This window comes from Bombus pyrosoma, linkage group LG2 (genome assembly GCF_014825855.1).
Source record: "Bombus pyrosoma isolate SC7728 linkage group LG2, ASM1482585v1, whole genome shotgun sequence".
In the NCBI taxonomy this organism is placed as follows: Eukaryota; Metazoa; Arthropoda; class Insecta; order Hymenoptera; family Apidae; genus Bombus; species Bombus pyrosoma.
In genome coordinates, this window is record NC_057771.1 from 10,406,044 (window position 1) to 10,428,737 (window position 22,694).

The following is a 22,694-nucleotide window of genomic DNA, read 5'->3' on the forward strand; positions in this document are numbered from 1 at the left end:
GAGGGATGGTATAAACAGGAAACGATGCAGAACGTTTTAAATTAGTCGGCATTTGTCCGACACTGAATCGGTAAAGGAAGGGGAGGCTCTAGCTCTGACCGTTTAATAAATCGTCCCATTCCATTGATAAGTACCTAGTCCGGGGAGACGTGGCGCAGTTCCACGCGCGTTCTTCGTGCTTTAGTAGAATCAATATCGTGCCCTCTCCTCGTTGTCCTGTGCGAATGCGATCTCTACGACTTTGTTCTATAACATACTTTGCCGCGTTCGTTCTTTTTATGATATCTTCGAGTTTTCCAACGAATACACCGTATGTTATAGTCCTTAGACACACAAGGTATTATTGCACTGATCTAAATCAGCGCTTCGTTCTAGCTGCTCCATACGAGATGACCATACTAATTACGAGTGTAACGCTGCGCTATGTAATATGCACTAATTATTTTAACACCGTTACGTAATCGTTCACCGAACACCGTTTTCGATCAGCATTTCCTGCCTTGCTCTAGACGTTTCTCTGAAGGTCTCTCAGTGTGGCGAGAGAAAAAAGCGAAACTCGCGAGATAATCACGGTAGTAATTAAGACTGTAATTGTAAGCGTCGATAACGAGTAATAACGAATTCGATCTTTTACGCATCGTTTCGTCATTCTGCCTTACGTTTTAACATCGCGATCTTTGCTCACGGTTGCGTCGTTATATTAGTCTACGTTAAGTTATGCTAAGTTAATAATTCGCAGTATTATAATATTTTACTATTTCATAGATTCTTCGTGCATTTTTCTTACCTCTAACTTGTTTGTTTCGTGCAATGGACCCGTACTTTTGTATCGTCGCGACAAATTTATCCACCACAATGTATACCTCTTTTGTTTCCATGTCGAATCTCGTCGGAAAGTTGCTTCGTCACCGAACGATTTTTATGGAGAAGAACCAACACGTCCTCGTTTACATATAGATAGCTTACCTTTCGAGCAAATGATCTTCTCGATAGTCTTGAGCTCCGTTAATTTAGCAAAATTTAATCTCGCGTTTGCCCTCTACTTAAATGTTTTCGAAATTAATTGGACCTTCTCGAAAGAAATTGTCAAGAACGTTTTCACAAGTCGCGTCACGATCCTTCTGTGCTTAAGTAAACAGAATACACTACGTTCTATTCAAATATATGCAGTATTTTGCGGTAAGCATAGATATTAAGTTATTCCATAAATTCTTCTCCGCTCCTATGTTTATAAACATGAGTAGTGTTTAGCAATGCTACAAACCGTACTTCTGTTGTACATACAGAGTTCCATAATAATAGACCTGGTATAATCAGATAACTGTTAGTAACTTATTAATTTGTTATTTATTTTTATTGACAATTATTTGTAATTTGTAGTTTAATAGACTTAATCGAGGCGCTGCTTACGTGAACTGATTTTTTTATCTCGCCTATCATACCAATTGTTCGAGTATCATCGCGACTGTAGTAAAAATTCAACTCACGATTCGCTCGATGTGTTCGCGATCGAAGTGTATTCGATATCAATGTGTCTGGCCAGATAAGATGATTATCGATGTCATTTCTACGGAAAGTAGAAAGAACCGCTGACTTCGGTGCATAGAAGAACGAGCAAATTGGCTGTTCGTACGATTTATTACGGCTTAAATTGGCGCATGCGTCACACAGTGTACGTGACTAACCGGAACTTTCCTTCCACGGTAACGCACGTGGATCATGCGGTATGCAGCGTGGATGCGATCTCTTGATGGCCAAGCCCCACGAGAAATCGCCGGAGAAAAGTTCGATGTCTCTCGAGAAACCCATATACTCCACGTTTTCACGTGTTGCGTCTGTCCAACTCGGGCTTAATTTTGACGATTTCTGTGTCATCGGCCCACTGTATTCGTTCGTTATTCCTTGGAACGAAATTGTATGATCGCAGAACTGCGGACAGATTTCGCACTCGTTAAATATAAAATAGGAACTATGCGTATAACGATAAGATGGAAATAATAACAATTTAACTCTATAACGACTGTCATTTAATTTACTGCTCGCTTAGGGATTAAAATATGTATAATTAAATAGGGATTTGTACAAATTTCGTAGCTTCGATGGGAGTTTCGATACGAGTACCTTTTTAACCAGACGTGTAAAATAAAAAATTGCCATTTACTATAAAAATTCAAAATTTGCTTTATTATCTTTTGGTAATTTTTAAGTTCTTAATAACAATACCTTTTTTCAATAATGATTCGTTAATGTTTTACCCAATAAAAATGTAATCCTTCCTCTTCTTGCTTTACTTTTTTCTTAAAATTTATGATAGGAGCATTTACTCTGCGGTCGACGTGTATACTCGTCATTGCTTGATTTTACTTGCACACCCCGTAAGGGAGTTTTCAAACTGAACTTCGCAGTTAATACGATAGGTTAAATCGAAAAAAAAAAAATATATATATATATATACATTTAATGTTTTACATTCGTTAAAAAGCAACGAAAATGTATAGAATTATGTAATAATTTTGAGAAAATAATAATCAGATTAACACGACCAGGATCTCTTAAGCTTTGGTTCTCTCGCAACTCGTCAACGATTCTGTTTCTCAATCACATGTGCTCTTGGAGACCTCGCACGTACAACATATATTCTTGCCACGTGCAGCCAAATTTCCACCAAACGGTGGCACCATGGGTCCTAGTCTATTCGTGTTTTCTCTGAGTCGTGTCACTCTTGCTATCACTGTTCTGGCAGAAACTTCCTCTCTATTCTCAATCATTCGTCATCCACACGAATTCTTACTTCCACAAGACGATCTTGAAGCGAAAGGTTCGTAAAAGTTTGCCTTATCATTGCAATGTGCATTTTTGTTTGCAGAGGGTGATTCAGAAGAATGTTGGGAAATTTACAACGTTCTGTTTAACCTACGTTTTATCGATTACATGTCTGAGTGTGTACACGATTATCTAGTCGATTAAGCTAGTATCGATTTAAAATGACTGTGAAACTGATAGTAACTTTGACGTGGAACGTGAAAATAACGGGATGTTGAATAAATTCGAGTCATAGGAATAGGCTCAGCTGGGAATCACGGATTTTAAGGATTAATAAATATTTCTAAAAACTTTAGTTTATACGTTGTCCAAATAATGCATCACAGAGGAAATCATATTTTTTGCCAAAAATCTGCGTGACTGTTATGTTTCGGAAAGTTTGGATATCGCGCGTCACTGAAGCTAGTTCGCGTTACGTAAGTTATATTTAGGGAAAGCTGAATAAGAGTGGCGATTTGAACGTGTTAGCCTACGAACCTCAGGCATGCGATAATTATAGTCTCGCTGGTGGATAGTCAGAATGTGAATAGAAGAAGCATTCGCGTTATATTCGAGCATATTTAACTTCAATGTACAAATATTTTTCTCCGACAACGTGACGTTTTGTTTAAAATCGATGTATATATATCGTGCACGATATATATTTCGTTAGGGCTGGCCATACAAAATTCCTAGGAATCGTAAAACCGTCCAGATGTCGCGTGTCGTAGGGACGGGGCCACGGTTCTCCAACTTTTAGGTGCTTCCTGCGCGCGCTCTTGACGCATTGCTTGACTCAGTCGTTGGCACGTTGCCTGTTTAGTGTCGTCACACGACGTCCCAGGGCTCGACTGAAAAAAGAGGAGCTGCCTGCATCCGCAGACGGTACGCAACCTTCGTACCTTCTGCGTGCATCCTTCCCTCCTCTTCCTATAGCACTCGGTCTAACAGAAATTCCGCCAGTAATATTCTGCCTTGAATTATCTCAATTGGCTTTTTCCGTAACCTTTCCAATGTTTGGTGCGTATGGGTAACGCATGAGAGAGAGAGAGAGAGAGAGAGAGAGAGAGAGAGAGAGAGAGAGAGAGAGAGAGAGAGAGAGAGAGAGAGAGAGAGAGAGAGAGAGAGAGAGAGAGAGAGGGCTAACGCTTCCTTCGAACAGTGCAGGGACGATTTAAGAAACTTACAACAATTAATTTACTTTATTAAAAATTCAGGATAATGCATTGGAATGTAACGAATAAATACATCTAAAGTTTTTATTGCGTTGTGTGCTACTCGATCGAGTATTAGATTCTTAGACTTTTGGCAACTTTAATAGACCATCGAAGAATTATAAATGTTTCTCGTTTATTAGAGAGTCGATAGCTGTTCTATACGTCGTATGATTTCGCTGGAGGCGGAACGATTGTTGAACGGTTCATTGATCCTGGCAGAAATTCAGTTACCTCCGTCTCTAGATATATGAATACGTACGCGTGTGTTTGACGTGCGAGGGGAAAAGTGAATGAGCAGTAGAACATTAAAGGAATTTGTGGATTAATCTATTAAACGGATTCCCTCGTCACTGTCGACACTTTTACAATTATGGAATCAATACATAGGTACCAAAGAAAATCAGTTTTAGTTGAATTTCACTTTTCTTAAATGTAAATGGGACGTAATTTGTTTAAAACAAATATGAAACGACACAGTAAGAACATAGGACATCTATAAATAAAGAAATTATAGGCGTTAGGAAGACAATTCTATTTTTAAATAATATATTAATAATAATTATAATAATATATCTATTTAAAAATAGAATTGACTTATTTCGTGACCTTCGATCGTTGTCTTCGAGAAAACCGAGCGAATTCGGGCGGCGAGCTAATTCGTCTTCTCCGATTAATAGATTAAAGGTATATGGGAAATATTTATGTTTTCGTGGTTCTTGGAGCAGGGTTGTGTTGGTTGGTCGGACGCCTGGCGTCGCGACGCAACGACCACGTTGGTACGTTTACTAAGACGATGAAGGAATCGCGAAGGTGAAGGGGCGGAGTAGAGGTCCGCGAAGCGGTTATGGGGGGTGGAGGTGGCGAGAAGGCGAAAGAGAGGAAGGGGGAAGCATGGTGCATCGACTCGACATGAGGGAAGGGGGTTGATTCATCGTGGAGGCCGCACTCAGCTTCACGCAGTCGTAGAACGAATCTCGTTCATCGCGATCCTGGACGAGCGGGACGAACCAGTTACGCGTCTTCCACGCGAAAGTCAAGGACGCGAGCCGACGGAATTCCCGCTCTCGCATTCTCGAGACACGCGAGACAATCGAGAAAGTAGTCGTCTGTTGGTACGGCACATGTTCGACGTTATTTTTCGGCGTATGGTACTCGTTCGATTCCGCAAGGAAAGAGGAGACACGGCTTCTTGATCTCTAACCTCGTGCCATTATTTGTTTCTTAAGGAAGAATCGTTTTCAAAGGTCTAAGGTTATCGCGATCTACGAGTTCGTGCTATTTCGGAGAATTATTTGTTCGAGTCGATAATGGAAAACGAAGAAATTGTCGGACGTAGAGTTTCTATGATAATATATGCCTACACGTTATTCTAGGCAGATGATTCATCGTTTACGTTCAATCCGTCTTTAATATTCAATTTGTCCTAGTTACCTTTTTCGGTCAATCAGTTGCTGTCATCGGGATTTTCGTCTCCTCTTTCCTCTCGACGAGATATTTCGATTAGTTACAATTGTTATATCCGTCGTCTCGTTCGATTTTAAACGATGTTTGGTGTGAAACAGTTCATCCAGGCAGGCTCGTGAGTGCTCGCAATGGTCGTGGCGATGCTTGCTGACTATGGTCAATCTGATTTAGGTATGTGATACACAACAAACCTTCGCGTAAATGGATTACCGTTTCTTTTTAACTTATCTGTTCCATAACGAGACCTAGTTATCATTTCATACGAATTTCATATCATATCAATTTGCATATTCACGCAGTGTGACACAATTATTTTCTCCAATGACACTAAAAGTAGCAGAGGCATGATTAATGCAACGCAAGTAGCAAACAAACGTTACATTTCACGTTCCCTGAACGTTTATTATAGGGTAACTTCGTAATGGTGCTATCGATCGTTCGCTAGTTTTTGCAACTGTTCTCTAGCTTCACATACGTAAAATACACGTACGTTCCTTCTCTCTTTAGAAAATTGCTGAATGTAACGCGAAGTTCATGGAAGCACGTGCTAGAAAACACGATCGATATTTTCGAAGAATCTAACTATTTCCTTGTATAATAATATGTTAACTGTTCGATAGAAAATGCAGGAAGAAAATGGGATAATTATACGAACGACCGTTGTTGTCAGAGCGGAAGTTTTTATGCAAAGTGGTCGAGAAACTTTCAGCTTGAATTCGTCGCGGCGAGTTTGCAATCTTGCTACGTTCAACCGGTCCTATGGATTATTCCGTTAAATTGTACAGAACAGACAACGGTACACGAAACGAGCGTCCTGCTCTTTAATTCGCCGCGATGACAAAAATTCCACGAGCTATTTAGCGCTCCGAACCACCGTGACACCAGTGACATTGTTACGAGGCACGAATCAGGTAAAGACCGTTTACCGACTAATCGATTTCACGATGAAATTCTTTGTACGTTGCATTGAGAACTGGTTTCACGGTGGAACAAAGGCCATATGTCCGTACTCTGTTGTCTCCTTGATATTATCGTGCTTTTTAAGGCGGCAGTAAGGCGAGATCCTTTGTCGCGTTTCGACGCGGTTCCGACATGGCTTTCGCGGCTTTCACAACCCGGACACGTGCTTCAGCAATTGACCCGAAATTTTTTTTTTAACTGTAGAAAGCATGAAAATGGTTCGGTAAACGTGGCGAATCGTTTGATGGGATTAACTAGAAACTAGCGTTCCGCTTTAAATGAGTCAAACTAGATGAAATTTCAAAATACAGCTACTTCCTCTCTAGAATCATCCTGTATCTTTTTCATTAGGGATGTGTCTTTATTTTAAGCAATAACGTTTGTTCCAATACACTGTCGATTGTCTTTCTAAATTATTCCATAAACAGAAACAAAAACGCAATAATTGCATCAACACAACTGCATATTGTTAAATGATCGAAATGATGTAGTCTATGCGTCAATACCAGCAAAAGTGTTAACCACTGAGTTTCTCTCAAATTAAACACTGATCGTGTAATGCAGTAGCAAAATTAATAAATTTTACTTGGATTTGCAAGTGTTCTGAATATTAAACGAATCATTGTAAATGAAGCTTAACGAAGTGCCGGTACAGATTTGCCAATGAATCATCGCGATTCAGTAGCCAAGCAAACTATCTTGCATTCTACGTTTAAACGCAAGATCTTGCGAGATAAGTGAATCAGTGGTCTCTGGCTCATTGCCCTATGGTCACAACGACACATCGCACGAATAACTCTTAATCCACCCTAGCGATTATTCAAAGACGTCGCACGTGTCCTGCTCGATGAGTGACGCATGCTGCCGCAAGGCGTGTTCATAAGTCGTGGCCTAGGTCAATAACAGAAACCGTATTGCACATTTAAAAAACCTGAACGTTTCTCTTTCTCCATCCCCGTACATGTTCGTCGTTTGCCCAAAGGAACACGTTTCACGTCGTTCGTTTGTGCAGGCACAGAATTGGTCGTATTGTTACGTTTACTTGGCATTGTTCTAACGGCTTTGGATCGAAGCACAGCTGGCGCCTTGTTTTCCTTTCTGTACTGGGAAAGTGAAGATTTTTTACACATCGGAAGGTTGGTTCTAAATTTGTGTTTGCATCGTATTCACCTTTCGAATGTGTCAAAAGGCCTCGTGCTCGTGGTACCGTTTCTTGGTACGCACCGTCATGTTTGACGGGCAAAATTAAATATTTGTTCGTTGATTGTCACAATTCGTGGTAGCTTTATCTTGAGGCCGGCATCCACCCGTTGCTTACGTGAAACTACAACGGTGTGTAATTTTATCCTGTCATCATCATTGTGTATTCGTATTATCATATTTTCCTCACGTAGCTTCTAAATGGTGGATACTCGTCTTTAAGGTTAGAGTTTGAATAGATCAGCCCGCGACCGGATGCTAGCAAGCACACGTAGCACACGCGGTTACACGGAAAGAGCCAGAGCATTCTACGCGTGCATTGTCGCGCCGCGATTCACGGGGCATTGTTCCTCGTGCTTTTCAGGCCAGGCCAGAAAAGTGCAGCTGCCTTTTCCTTTTGTATGCGCCATTCTCGTGACAGTCTAGATTTCGCGAGATCATAGATTACACCGTCGAAATGTTTTGGTAAGTGGAGAGCCTCCGCGGACGTTTCGTTCTTCCAGCTTTATATTACCTTTATTCAATTTTCTCCTATCTCGGTAATCCTCTCGTGCATTCGTCGTGTTTCTTCCGATAAGCGAAATACCTTCGAACGACCCGTCTGCATGTAAATTCTCCTCCGTAAATTTGGCTCGGACCTGGCCGAAAGCACGATTTAATCGGCGACTGGCTGTAAGATTGATGCGAACCATAGTTTCTCTTCCTAAATATTGCAAGTGGTAACCAAAAGGTTACATCACTGTTGTTGTATGTGCTATCGGTCCCAGATAAAGTAGTCATTAATAGAATTATCAATGGCTAAAGTATGAATTTTGCATACTGCATAATGTAACGAGAAGCATAGGTTCTTTTTCTGTATACAATAGACTCGTTTTGTATTGACTTTTGTCAGTCAGACACGGTACAAAATACATTTTAGTGCACTTATAATTTAAAATTAAATCCAACAAATGTACTCTTTCGTTATATTAAAATGTATAGTCCTCTTACGAGAAATGACAAATTTTTAAATTGCTTGTTAAAATCCTCGTTGAAACGAACTGGTATATGTTCGTGTTTCTGTAGGAGAACAAAAGATACTCTAGCATTTCTAGTTTCTGAAGTACATATTTCGATTTTTCCTTTAACAAAATATTTATTATATTATTTAAAATTCAATAAAATATGGACTATCCTTCGTGAGTTCAACTTCTGTGTAACAGAATACGTTATTCTCTAAGTCACAAAATTCGACAAGAGCCGTTTTTGTCACGACCTCCTCAATTACCTTCTTATGCTTGAAAATATGACCCATTAAAGAATCTCTAGAAATACACCATTATAAATTTACAAAATTTTTATGAAAAATTACGAATTAATCATTTTGACTAATATAACATTATCAATCTTTCACTTGAAGGTAACAGTATATTTCCAATTTGAGGCAAAAGATTATTCAGATGACCCTTTGAATCGCAATAATTGAAGTATTGTCCATGAACTATTCTCAGTTGGTACGATCGGTGACTAAAAGTCATCCGATTAATCGAGATCTGATTAATTTCTGCACTCGATTGTCATCTGTCCGTTACTCTAATTGCATTTGCATAACTGGCAACGGGCCGAAACGCGGAAACGATTCTCGCGGTAACGCGTCCCACACGCGAGCTGTGGCGAGCGGATGTTGGCCAGAAGAGAATTATTATTCCGTACTTTGTAATGTGCGCGCGTTCCGCGGCGTAATCAGTGACTTCACGCCGCGTAATTGAATATTAGAAACACGTATCATGAATCATATGAGTGGCGTTAAATATGTATGCATCTGTGATTGAAAGCAGCCAGACAAACGTATAAAAGGCTACAAATTGTTACAGTGCTATCGTGCAATGTCAGTGTCGTATTTTGTCTATAACTTAGAATCAAATTAGATTAGATCGTTTGGAAAAGCGATATTGACAAGTGTTATGTATTTCATGTATCGTGCTTCAAGTATATTGGAATATTGTCACTTGTAAATATATTTCTTATAACCACGTGTTTTAAGAACGTTGGTAAAAGTGTCAGGTAGAAGAAAGCATATAGTTCCGGTTTTTATAGCAAGTAAATATTAATAATTGAAGAATTTTTAAAGAGTAAACTCTCAAATTTCCATAGGGTATAGTTACATTCATTCTGTAGCATAAATAATTTGGTAGTTTATGGATTCTAATTAGAGGTCTCTATTACATGTGTAATTAATATATCCGTGTATTAATCGGTAACTTTTAATTTAATACATCGGTGCACGTATATTAACATATTCATATTTTGATTCGTACAATCTATACTATGTATATAGTATAAAATAAAGTTCCCGGTAAGTTCGGTCGGCTAATCTCGAGAATCATTGGGCGAATTTTAACGAGTATTTTAGCTCTAGTGTAGTATCCGCACTGTAAAATATTCGGTTACAATGATATTTTTACACGATCTTTTTGACATCGCTGAAGTTGAAAATGGGAGTCGTTTTACATGAAAATAAGGCGTAAAAAAATTTCGGTCGACCTTTTGATGTGTGATGTTCTGATGGATATGGACTGTATCTTTCTTAGAATTTGGTACTCTTAATCGAATGTACGGCTTACTCTGTCGAATTTTTTAAATCGTTCATTTTCGTGAAAAATGACCCTCCTTTTTGGCTTTGACAACCCAAGGTATCCCCGAAAAAACACACCCAGACCAAACATTTTGCAGTCCACGTACTACAATATATGTACCTTATCGGAGTATTTCTCGAGTAAGGCTCAGATGTGTAACTTTTGGAAGGTTTTGGCAAGGACTTGGGAAGTAAGAATCACTACGATATGACCATTGTGGACTAAGCCGTAGCCGAAAGTACGAATAAGACACAGTTTGCAGATATTCGCTCGAGAGATCTTCGCTACGATCATGTTTTGTTTATAATCGGGGTCATCGTATAGCGAGGCAATATGATTTCGTTTCCGAGCAATGTTTTCCTTTTTTCGACGTGCAGTGTGTCAGAAGCTTCACGATTTCGCTGTATGACAGTCGATATTGTTTCACGGTCTACAGAACAGTTTACCAAGCCAATAGAAATTCACGAAATCGTCAGACATATTATTAAAAAAGATTATATAAAATCTTGATCAAAAACCGGATAGATCAGCTGAATAATACATAAATAAATATTTTCTTTCACAATGACCTCTTGAACCCCATGACCTCTTGTAAAGGTCACTTATTTTTCTTATAGCAGTTTTTTTTTTACAAAGAATGTATTCTTTTCTATGTACGCTATTTGAGTATTTTTATTTTTGTCACACTAGGGAGAAGCTTACGTAATTAGATAAGGTTTATATAATAGATCCATATAAAATTCGCTATTTTTCGGATACTAGAAATTTCGTTTACATCTGATACGTTTTCATATTACGTAAACACTGCATAATATTGTGATTTTAATATCTCTACTATGGTTACCTTCTCTACCTTCTTTCTTATTGTAGAATGCTTAAATGTTAAATGCTTTTGATGTTTACTAAAATAATAGGATTAAAAACACTTTATAACTCATAATAAAAATAAGAACAAAAATATTTCATACGTGTTGGAAAATTAATTCTTGAAATTTCTTTCACTGTGTCACTAGAAAAATTATTCAAATTTCCCACATTGCATAAATAATTTCAGCTGTAGGAATTGAATGGAATCAACCGCGACTATATACATGGAAGAGACTCGGTACACATATTGAGCAATAGTTATCATACTCTTATGTCACTGTGGTCTCGTACTTTGTGTCTGACTTAGATTCGAATTAGATTAGTTTCCCCTTTCCATTAATATCTACAAATATTACGTATTTCGCGTGTCGTAGCTAAAACATACTGGAATATTGTCACTTGTAAATCACGTGTCCGCTCTAATCATGTATTTCAACGATATTGCCACAACATTTAGCAAATGCCTGCAAACAATTACTCGAGTTTGCACGTTAATTCCGAGCCGGGTGTAAATCTGCACTCAATTATAGCGAGCTAAGCTAAACTACGCTCGAGAAACGAGGAAATTTTAGAAACGTGTCCGGTGAAACACACGTCGACGTAACAAAATTCCATCGAATCTATTTCTCCACGAAATACGGTATGATCGCTCGTCCTAATAGTTCTCCAACGCGGCGCGCTTTAATTAATTGCAATTACGCAATCTGGGGTTTCTCTCCGAACGTTTAAATGCCGAGAGAAGGAGCGAAAAAGAGACGGAATATAAGGGGCATTAGTCAATCGAGGAATCTCGAACGAGCCGTCGGTCTTCCGTGTGTTTTCGATAATAAATCGATTTTACGTAGTCCGAACTCGCGGAGCGTTGCGTGGCTGATCGGCACTCGTGTTACACGGCTGACCTATTCGCACAGCTATTTGCGTGGAACGCTCAACAAATTGCTGCGCCTCTCTCGTTAGAAGCCGACTAATTTGCCGCGAGTGCCCGCTCCTCGTTCGCGCTCGTATTTTTGCGTTACATCATTCCCCGTTTTGCTCTACGCCTTCGTGATCCGTGGCAAGATGTAACGAGCACGAAACGCTACGAACAAACGAGTATTCGAAGTCTACAAAGTCTCAGGATGACCAGAGTCGATAGGTGAATTTACCACGAATGGAAAGAAATATCGTATTTATAAAGCAAATAAAATTTTATAAATATCACATTTATACGTACGGTCTTTGACCGTCGAATTAAGATCGTGCAAAAATTTCATTTTTTTAACTGCAACATGAAAATTACCCTTAACTGTTCAAATTGTATCTAAATACGTAGATAATTATGTGTGCTAATACGCCGTGTTACAAAATTATGTAGACCCGTTCGTTTGTACTAGACTGCAGTAGGTAGTTTCTTTCATTGTCAGACAAATCTAAATTGATCGCCATATTATCCAATTCACAAGATGAAGATTCAAGATGTTTAACAAATTAATGAAGGGATAAAATATACGATTGTGTATGCAGTATATGCGAAGCGCAAATGAATACGAGCTGTAATCAAGTATTGCGAGGAAATGTAAATTATGTAGATGTTTCGCGCCGGTCACGCAACGTACGTGTTTTTCACGTGTATATTCCTTCACTTAGTCCTATTATGCAAAATGTCATGTATTTGAGAAGAAAGTTTCTATATTTAAATTGATAATTACTCTTTACAAAAAATATTTCAATCAACAGGAGGAAGATATACTTTTATGTTACTAGCTGCAAACTGATTGTACGAAAAATAAATATTCTTATTTACCTGGCATGAAATCTATTAATATGTATCTACATATAAGTGTATATATGTACATACATCGCGGTAGTTAATAAAACTTGCCATTATATAGAGTTCGTTCGAGCCTCTCAATTTTATTAATGTAAAAAGACATTCAATGGTATCTTCATATTTTCAAAAAAAGATCGGAGATTTTTACTGATGTTAATTCGATAGCCAGAGGCAGTAATATCGCGTGACAGAGAAAACGGACGGGGAATATCGAGACCAATCACTAATATATCGACTGTAATCGTCTCGACTATAGCTACGCTTGATTCCGTCTTCGTGGCGTAATGCGTGTGCGATATTGTGACTAAAAAAAAAAAAGAAAAAAAAATAATCGGTATAGATATCGGATCCGGAAACCGAATAAATCGACTCCTCGAGTTTGCATACATTTCTCCGGAGGCTACCCGTATACACGGCGAAGCGTAGCGTGAAACTAAACTGAATTGGTACGTTGTACGCTTTTTACGATGATTTGATCGCCGTGTAAGGAACGATACGATACACGAAGATCACGGAGATCCGCTTCAAGCCGACGATTCGTAGAAATGGAGATAAACTTACCTGGGTAAATCGCCGAGTGCCTATGTATATCATATTAGGCGGATTGTGTCGTTTCTCAGAAAACTTGGCGTAGAAATCGCGGTCACGATCACGTTAGGGTTACCGGTTAGCCTCGTCAGTAATATATAATAGAAAGTTCCGTGTGGTATTATTAATTGGCGTTATTGAGACTGTTTTCGTGCGTTTCTAATGGGATGGTCGAGGCTTTCTAGGCTCCGCGAAAGGCGTTACTCTTTATCAAGCATGGTGATCCGATGTGGTGTTTCGCGATATATGGCCGTTTGATTGGTTGGCTAGTTCGAGTTGTTTATCAAGTCGAATGTTTTATTAGTTCTTCTAATCTTGATTATTGTGTACGTGTTAATCCAAATATGTTTTGTTTATTTCAGGTAAGCAAATAAAAGCTGATCTTCCAACGACGGTTTCAGTATAAACTTAGCTAGTCTTGCGCGCGGTGAGTTTAATATGTATAATGTATATAATCGTCTCACATAAAAACTGGCCGTGCCTTTTTTCGTATCGACAAGTCGTAAGTTACGGTAATTCGTATCGGTTGTTGCTTCCATTCTATTCCTCGTAACGAGAGATCCAGTTGCCGAGATTCGCTAATTAAAGTTTCATCTTGGCTGCCAGTTTTTCTGTTTGTTTATACGAGAGCTCATGCCGCGTGAAGAAAATTAATGTAATTATCGCCACGTATGGCGATCCTCGAGGATCGAGCGATTCTTGCAACGAGCAATCTGATGATTCGAGGATAAGGAGATCTTGTACTGTGTTAATATTTCGTACTCGACCGCTTTCGGTCACGGGAATTAAACCTGTATTTTACTCGGTTTACGCGATGTTTACATCCGCTACATTGCGAATCGAACACGATGAAAAACAAATCGTTCTCTTTTTTGCCTCGGTTCTTGATGACAGCGTCTCAATGCGGTGTGCTATTAGCACGACGATTAACGCGTCCGTCGTTTCGTGACAGAATTCCGTCGTCGTCGTCTAAAGTGCTTAAACGAGTCTCGACAATTTCAACGGTGCAACGAATAAAACGTTACGCGAGATCGGTACGATGCCTCGTTCCCATGTCGAGGACATTTCACAGGGATTAATTCCAAGCCGACCGAGATAGCCAGATCGAAGCTGATACCGGTGCAAAGAGGGTTAACGAACGCAATTTGCAAGCATCTCGTTGCGGTTTTTCGAGGTTGAAGGATAGGCGTGTTCAGGTGGGACACCTGGATGCGTGACACTCTCGTACAGGTCGAGGGAGAAGGCTTAATTCCTGAGAAAGTTTCTCACGATAGGAGGTGCGCCACCGATGTTGAGTTCGTATCGGTAATCGCAGAATCCATGCCGGGGAAAACGGTACTGTGTAGCCTGTTATCTCGGCCAATAATTTCTCGTTGTTATATTTGAACAGCTCCCACGTACGGCCGGCTAATCGTACCCTGGTTGCGTTTTGGTATCGATCTTTAACACCAAAAGCACGCCAGAATTACCTCCTCCTTGATCAAGCATCGCGCTTCAAGTTAGGAAACAAGGAATGAAAATGGACAAATACCAATCGAGTTCATATCTTAAATCAATTTATCCGACTGAGCGGCTACGAACATTATTTACTGGTAAATTAGAGTTGTCGAAAGAGTCGTAGTATCTTGGAAAGATCGTAAGCAGTTTGTGCACGATATTTCCGAGAGTTATTACGCACGAATACAGAATTATCACATATTTTGATTGACTTTCTTTGATTATGGTATCTCGTTATTTAGTCGATAACGTTCAATAATCTGATAAAAAAGTACGCGTAATATATAGGTTTATGAATGACGATGGATAGTTGTTAGTAAGCTTGTTAGTAAAAACACGTAATAATTGTATGTAGAACGACCTTGTTAAAACGTGTCCGCGCGAATCACGAGATACACGGCCAGAGTCATATTAAAAGACGCAGCAAGCCGTTTCGGCTACTCATTAGTATCCGTGAACAGAAGAACTTTAATTATTTCCATTATTTCCACGTTGAATAAGGTAGACTCCACCGTGACGTGTTCGTATATATGCACGAGGAGTACAGAAAGGGGAAAAGGAAGGTCAATCGCCGATGGAATTCTTCAATTTCGTGGTAGAGAGGTATTAAACTTCCCGCGGAAACGATGAGCTTCCTTAAGCGTGTCCGACTAATTTTCTGAATCGCACTCCGCTCGAAGATAAGGGGCTCGTTAAATTCCTTTTAATTGCTTGGCAAGCTCGCGCGTGCGGCCCAAATGGCTTTCGTGCTTTTTCACGACGGAGTGTCTGTGAGCTTAGATTCGTAGAGACAGTGGCAATATTTGGAACAGGATACGTTATCGTTCCTCTATATGGCTTAATTAGCATCGCCACGGACGTTTGTTCTCTTATGCTAGTTCTCTAGCTTATTTTCATTTAATCATACATTGCTATGATTGGAGGCACTCTGCGTGATTAATTAAAGTGTCCCGATAAATAGGCGGTCGCTCGAACGAAGTGTTCGATTTATGACCTTCATTTATAGATCACGATTTCCGATAGATCGTCAGTTATAACTGTAATTAACATCGATAAACTGAAACGATACGGTTTCGCTGACGGACACGTTAACTACGTTGTATTTTTGTTGATCTGTTTCTCGAACTGCGTGCATCTGGAGATAATTCTAGAAACAACTATTTATCAATGCGGTTTCCTATAGTTCCAAATGGTATCGTTCATTGGTCCTGTTCTGTGTTTTGGGCTTCTTTTTTATGTTCGGTGGCCTGTTGTGCGTCAGATCAGAGATAAAGATACGTAGTCGGCGATGCTTAAAAATCTCATTGATTCTTAACAGCGACAAGTCGATGCTATCAGATGCTGTTTGGACGTTTCGTATGGTTAAACATGTTCCGATAAATACGCGATTGGTTCGTCGATAATCGACTAGTGCCGGGGTTAAACGACTCGCTCGGTACAATAAGACACCTAATTCTCTAATCGGCGTTCGAGACTCCGAAACCACCCACGTGTACACGAACTTACCTCGAGGCTTTCTCCTCAGCCGACCCTTGTGCAATCGTCATTGCAGATCGAATGCTAACAAACGAGAAAACTCCTGAGAACGGTTTTCTAGATATCGACAGCGGTTCGGCTAGGTCGTTCACCTTGATGGATTTCCATTGTGCTCCGTGAAATTGCTTATTCGGTAACGTAGATGAAATATGACTAAATGGTATTTGCAACATACGTCGGTGTGTTAATCTGTACACGAATGATTTGACCGACAGTTTCATCACGGTGACAGCAATCTTACTATGCAGAAACACTAGGCAGAGAAACCACAAAGAATCGCTAGTTTATCGAGGAATGCGGTTTTAGTTGTCTTTTATACGTCTGATGAACAACATCGTTTCTCACTGTGAATCGTGTCAAACGAGCACCGGTATTTGTAATGATCGTTGTTGAAGGGTTCTTGACGCGTCTCGTTGACCAGTACGAATCCATCAGACGTCCATCGACATTTCACGTAATATGGTCGAAGACGCGAGGAAAGGCAGGATGGACAACCTCGCCCACGTTCCATTACCCGATTACATAAACCTGACAGACACAGAACTCCGTAGAACGGCTGGAACGAGCGAGTTACTCAGTCAGCCAATGCCGCGACGTGTGGAGGCCAATGATGTTAAATGCAAAGGCCTACTTAACGTCACTTTAGTCAGCAGGGTGTGACTACCTTCGCCATCGCCACGATACGATGCTTCAACCTATATACCTCGATGTCAATGAGCGACATGCTAATTTGCCTCGCGTACTGCCGGCGTCTTGACTTTTTTATTTCGATCAACAACCAACAGCTATTTCCATTACATTCCATTCCGATCGATACGCAGCAACTTTCGATTTTACCTTCTTTTTTCTTTTTTATCGGTTTTATATAGAGTGTACTCTACGAATATACGATCTGCAGTGGTTCATGAAGGTATTTGAACACTTAGCATAGAAGGCTTTTGTATGTGTATGTTGCGCGCGCGCGTGTGTGTTATGTAGAGCATTTTGGAGTTTCATTGTACTTAGTACTTGCGGCAGGACGTGACTCTCATAATCGTGTTGCCAAGGGTTGGTTTGACTCGTTCAGAAGTGACATTAATCAACTCTATAAATCGAAGAATACAGAAAACATTAACGACGTTGCAAAGATTGTTTTCCAAATTTACCTTCCAATCAAATACAATGAATTTGAAAAATGTTTCGTATATATATATATGTCGGAGATGGAAGGACACTGGAGCCTCCCGTTTGGAACTATGGGAAAATTCCGTAATATTGTAATCTAGATTCTACTATAGCCGTAATTAAACAATTGTCATTCATTGTATTTGTTCGAGACTTGTGATATTGGGGTGGGGTTCGAGGCGACACAAGTGGTCGCCGAACGTAGCCGCGGTCACGGGATGGACATTTTTCCTCGGAAATGTCGATATAATGGGACACACGTTGTATTAACAATCAAACTCCAAGCAAAGATTGCCTAGCAACGGCGATTGGAACCTTCTCGAAGCTTCGGACCAGTATATAACAAACGAACGCAATCGAAAAGGAGGGAAAAAAAATTCCATCAGTCTATTATTCGTGCGATCACCTTGGAGAGTTACACATCGAGCAGTATATATAGAGCATCCCATTAAACGTGTGTTGTGTTAAAGTATTTTACGTTTAATACAGAGTTATCCTGTTGACCGTCGATTCGTTATCGAATCTTAGGCCATTGTCATAAGTGTCTTATTCGCATAGTTGTTTGTTAACTCTGTAAACTCATACTCGTGTTAATAAAAGTCGTTTCAATTTTACGAGAGAAAAAAATGTATAGCTCCAGTGAAGAATCGTTATACGCCCAATACCTTTCTCCTGACGATGCTCCGACATATATATATATATATATGACAATGACAAAATATACACTTATGACAATGGCCTAAGATTCGATAACGAATATATATATATATATTTCACGAGTGTCCAAATGCTTTGTTAAGCTGCTGTATAAGAGTCGTGATTGCAAGAGTTCCAATTTTCCAAGTATTGTTCTCACAATACTGGGAAAGGTTAGTTCTGGAACGCTGCTCAAGGACACTGTATGCATGGAAGGTGACGGTACCTCATATTTTCTCGACGATGGTCGTCGTAAGAATTCCAGGAACGATCAAAGAAAATTACTCGACTGTCCGGCGTTTCTTGCGTTTGGTCGCTTAACTTAGTGATGGAATTAGCTCATTACCTCCCTGTCCACGTTCTGTACGATTTACCATGCTCGATTCTAGCGTGCTGCTGCAAATCGCTCACCGTTGATGCATATCGCGGTATCGTTAATCATCTAGACACTTGGCAAGCTTGCGTGCGATATTAGAAGAAAAGTAGATTATGGGCTATATATATTGTCCGAGAGAAAAAGAGTCGTGCGAACGAAACGATAGAGGAGAGTCTTTGGCGAACGACTGCAGCGCTAATTACTTGTTCAGATTCAATTCCCTTTCGACTCGTTTGTCCAGTTTATGGGTGGTCTTCCGTGAGTTAGACACGGAGCATCATGCGTCGTATTGTGAGAGTAACTCGACTCTTCTCGAGCACTTGTCCGATTTCGCGAAAAGTCGTCGCGCATCTTGTCGTTGCTTCCTTGAAAGGAACGAAATCTCTTGAAACGTCTCGAAGAAAGTCGTTCCTCAAGTTTCCCTTCTTTCGAGTTATGCATTCTGACCATATCTGGGAAAAAACGATCCGTGACATAATTCTCTTTCTCCCTTTTCTTTTTATTTCTGGTTAATTTAAACGTGCCACGCAGTTTAGGTTATTTATGAAGATTTATTCATTTACGGAGAATTTATATATGCGACGATATACACATAGATATATACGTACATAATATGCAAAGATATATAAGATATTCGAATTGTTGTAATTGGAAAAATAAAAATTGCAAACATGCATAGAATGTATACAACGTAAAAAGATACATAGAATATCCGGAATATGGCATCCGTGACGATATTCAGTACATGAAACAAATCTGTCCGTAAATTCCATCTTTTTAGCTGTATCCATAAAAATATCAATCTACGTAAAGACCCAGTATAATTATTTAACAAATGGCGATTCTTCGGAAGTAACATAATTTTGAATTAAAATTCCGCATATAAAATACGTATCATTGAAAGTTAATTTAAAATAATCGAGGATTTTTTTGTACGATTATGAATCATGGTTATCTTTTTATTTACATTTATTGAAGATATCAGTCGAGTTTCTCTCGAGCGACATATGGTTGCTTGATAACGTATCGGTACGTAGCCGTTTGATATCATACGGTTTGTTCTTGATTTGTTTTCAGCCGATCAGGAAAACTCGTCGATGTAACATACTAACGAAATATAAATAGTAACTAGTTCCGTAATATACTAACGAAATCATGGGGACGCGTAATCGAGTGATTGAAAGACGCAAAAATTGTCGATGACCCTGAAAGTGGAATGCTGCTGGGCGAGTGTGACTCAACAACTGGTGTTTGAGGTCCGTCAGGCGTTAAAAGAAATTTTATCCCAATAATCATTTTTTTTTCAAACCAATGTAAGAAATGTTATTAGATGGTACTAGGCACATTCGTGGATAAACGCGTTGCGGATAATTGATAATTGTAGAAAGTCTCGATAACTTGGCTCGATAGGAATATTATAGAAGATCTTGATCGTAATGATTCAATCAATGACGGCCAGCGAAGCGTTACTTGTATCGACTGATTCGTTCTTCTAAATTAGCGTATAATTGTCAGAAGTTATTTTAAAAGGTTTATTACGGTCAATTGGAATCTATCATTGGTTGTAAACGTGCGATTCTAATTAAAACTCTACCAACATGAAGAATGGCTCTGTGTTGCTTAGTCGCTTATTTAAAACCAATTACAAAGGATGGCTCGATTAGAAGGGGAAGAATGCCAAGCTAACGCGTAACTCGGCAGTAAATGAAACACAAATATGTTACTCTCAATCAGCGTAATTAGAAACCATTATTCAGTGAATTGCTAATGAAGGTCACATGTAGCAGAATGAGCAGTAAGATGGTATTAACATGGCGTAAATGCCGATGCATAGAACAACGTTATCGGGCAAAGGGTGGGGAAGAGGCAGGCAGCGGTAAGACAGACTCTGGCCGCGATGATGACGTGTACGTGATAAAAATGTTTCGACTTACATAAGCACGGAAATCGTGCATTATACTTACGTGGCGAGTTGAACAGACACAAGACAGGTAAAGCCTCCTCTCGGTTTGTCTGTCCGGTTCACCTTTGCTAGGACGGTCGGTGCTCTTCAAGGTCAAGGTGAAGGCCTCTCGTAACCCGTCGTCTCGGCACTCGGTCTAGGTCGTCGGACCGGATGGACGAACTACATTTTCACCGTGTTGTTTCCCTCTGAATACTATTCGTTCCTTTTTCTAGTACTGATTTATTAGCTTTACAATTCTATTTTCTTTCTAGTTCAGTTTTACTTATCCTTTTAACGATGTGCGGTAAATCTTTGAAATCTTTTTAAATGTTGAAAATTTGCGTAGAATTTTTTATTTGTTGATTAAGAGTCTCTATCTTCGTCGTATTTATCTTCGCTGCTTTCACGAGGGATTCGTCTATTTTCACGATTAATGTAAATTCTCTGACGATGAAACAAAGCATCGTGCGTACTTACATGCGTATAGCTGAGAATATAAATCGATGGCATACAACGCGTCTCTCGTGACTTTCCGATAGCGGTAAATGTTAATAGTTACTGCAAAGGTTCCATTCTGTCCTCTTTTCTATACACAACGCAGTAAGTGAAAAGTTGAATAAATTGATACGAAATCAGCACGCAATTGACCTAAATTTTCGAAAGAAAAAATTTGCGTATATCTGGAATTGCCTTGTTCAAGCATTACTATCAATTGTATATCCTACTTTCTTTATAACGATGCTTATCAGAAGATCGGTATGTATTGCAAAATTGGTATTCCGTTGAATAGATATTTGCTTTCATTGCAGAAGGCAGATCTGTTTTCCTTCTAAGCTAAATTCCTCCAGTTTGATTTACTATTCAGTCGCCAGGTGGAAGCGTTTGGTACGAGGTTCAACTTGTTTTATCCCCTCCTGCTTTTTATTCGTCGCGCTCGATCGACCGATAAATCTCTTTGTTACGATTCTCGAGCTACTCGATCGGAGTTCCTCGTGTACCACCTGACGTGTCCACCACGCTGCCTGTCGTGTCTCTTCTTATGGAGCCTGACGACATCGACGTAATAAATATCTCGAATTTCCAGCAGTCATCGACGATACATTTCTCAACGAGGCATTTCTATAAAGTGCTTCAAACAAAACTTCACCTATTTACCTACCTGGTTTTGCAATATATGTTCAAAGCGTGAGTGCTTTACGCTGCTTCAAACTAGCTTAAACTTGGAAACGGTTACGTTTCATTGACTCCAAAGGCTGGATATGATTAAAGGGTTCAAAGCGTTTTCTCGTGGGACGATGGAATTACGTATTAAACACTTAACCGAGTTTAACGGAACAAGTTTCTTGTTGCTGATTCTATTATAACGGAATTGTGGGACATTAATCTTCCTCTTATCGTTAATTTACCTTGTGTTAGCTTCTGCTTCGTTTCGTACCGTATTCTTCCACCGGTGTTTGTTCGACGTGTCGAACTTTTGTACACGTTGCATATCGTCCATGAGAATATTGTTTACGAGAAACTTCGAAGCAAGATAATTTGTCTGTATTAAAATTTATGTGCTTCGGTAGAATGCGCGATGAGAAAGGCAAATATCGAATTATGTTCTGTATCACGTATCATGAAAAGAACAGCTCTCCTGCATAACCGAGTTAAATATAGTGGAAGCTTACCCGTGCGCGAACCGAGGAAGATCTCGGTTTGCAAAGATAGCCGTGGCGAATTCTTTTACGTACGGAAGCTCGGAATATTCAGCGTCTATCGCGAGAAACCGTAAGTTTCTTGGATGGAGCCAACCTCAGTGGTAAATGCAGTATGGTCAGCACAACGCTACTTCATTTCAAGGACGTCTGTCGTCTAATTCAATTCCATTTCCTTATCTACCGTCCTTAACGTTGCTCGATTTCTTTTTTTTTTCTTCGCCTTCATGGCTGGCTGGTGTCGTTCAGCGTTCATTCCA

At 39.6% G+C, this 22,694-nt stretch overlaps 2 protein-coding genes across 11 annotated transcripts in view; one reads left to right on the top strand and one right to left on the bottom strand.

Moving 5' to 3' along the window:
- LOC122574303 (MAP7 domain-containing protein 1-like) overlaps positions 1-22,694 on the top strand; it is a 202,394-nt gene that overhangs the window by 4,000 nt on the left and 175,700 nt on the right. For 2 of the 8 annotated variants that reach the window (XM_043741830.1, XM_043741861.1), the window contains exon 1: positions 2,665-2,818. The exons of 3 other annotated variants lie outside the window; for them this stretch is intronic. In XM_043741830.1, the coding sequence (XP_043597765.1) occupies positions 2,680-2,818 (139 nt within the window). In that variant the 5' untranslated portion in view covers positions 2,665-2,679. Of the gene's footprint in view, positions 1-2,664; positions 2,819-5,585; positions 5,655-22,694 lie in introns of those variants that run through there. 3 more of the 8 variants (XM_043741916.1, XM_043741959.1, XM_043741880.1) reach the window with 2 other exon arrangements.
- Positions 1,416-22,024, bottom strand: LOC122574456. Of its 3 annotated transcripts, XR_006319069.1 has the most exons (4): positions 21,897-22,024; positions 21,463-21,783; positions 20,757-21,385; positions 1,416-1,929 (listed from the first exon to the last, which is right to left on the bottom strand). XR_006319069.1 is itself a non-coding variant. In XM_043742090.1 (2 exons), the coding sequence occupies exons 1-2, from the start codon at positions 2,349-2,351 to the stop codon at positions 1,681-1,683; spliced, it is 345 nt and encodes a 114-aa protein (XP_043598025.1). In that variant the 5' UTR covers positions 2,352-2,657; the 3' UTR covers positions 1,416-1,680. The 3 variants fall into 3 exon arrangements, 1 of the variants encoding a protein (XP_043598025.1); XR_006319068.1 differs by having other exon boundaries at positions 21,463-21,972; XM_043742090.1 differs by lacking the exons at positions 20,757-21,385; positions 21,463-21,783; positions 21,897-22,024 and adding an exon at positions 2,256-2,657.

What these genes read in the sequence shown, in the direction of transcription:
- LOC122574456 (XM_043742090.1), bottom strand. Translation starts at nt 2,351, where the DNA reads ATGACGAGTATACACGTCGACCGCAGAGTAAATGCTCCTATCATAAAT. An exon ending in AAGGATTACATTTTTATTGG is followed by an intron (nt 1,930 to 2,255) that starts GTAAAACATTAA and finishes ATCTGTCCGCAG; the next exon opens with TTCTGCGATCATACAATTTC.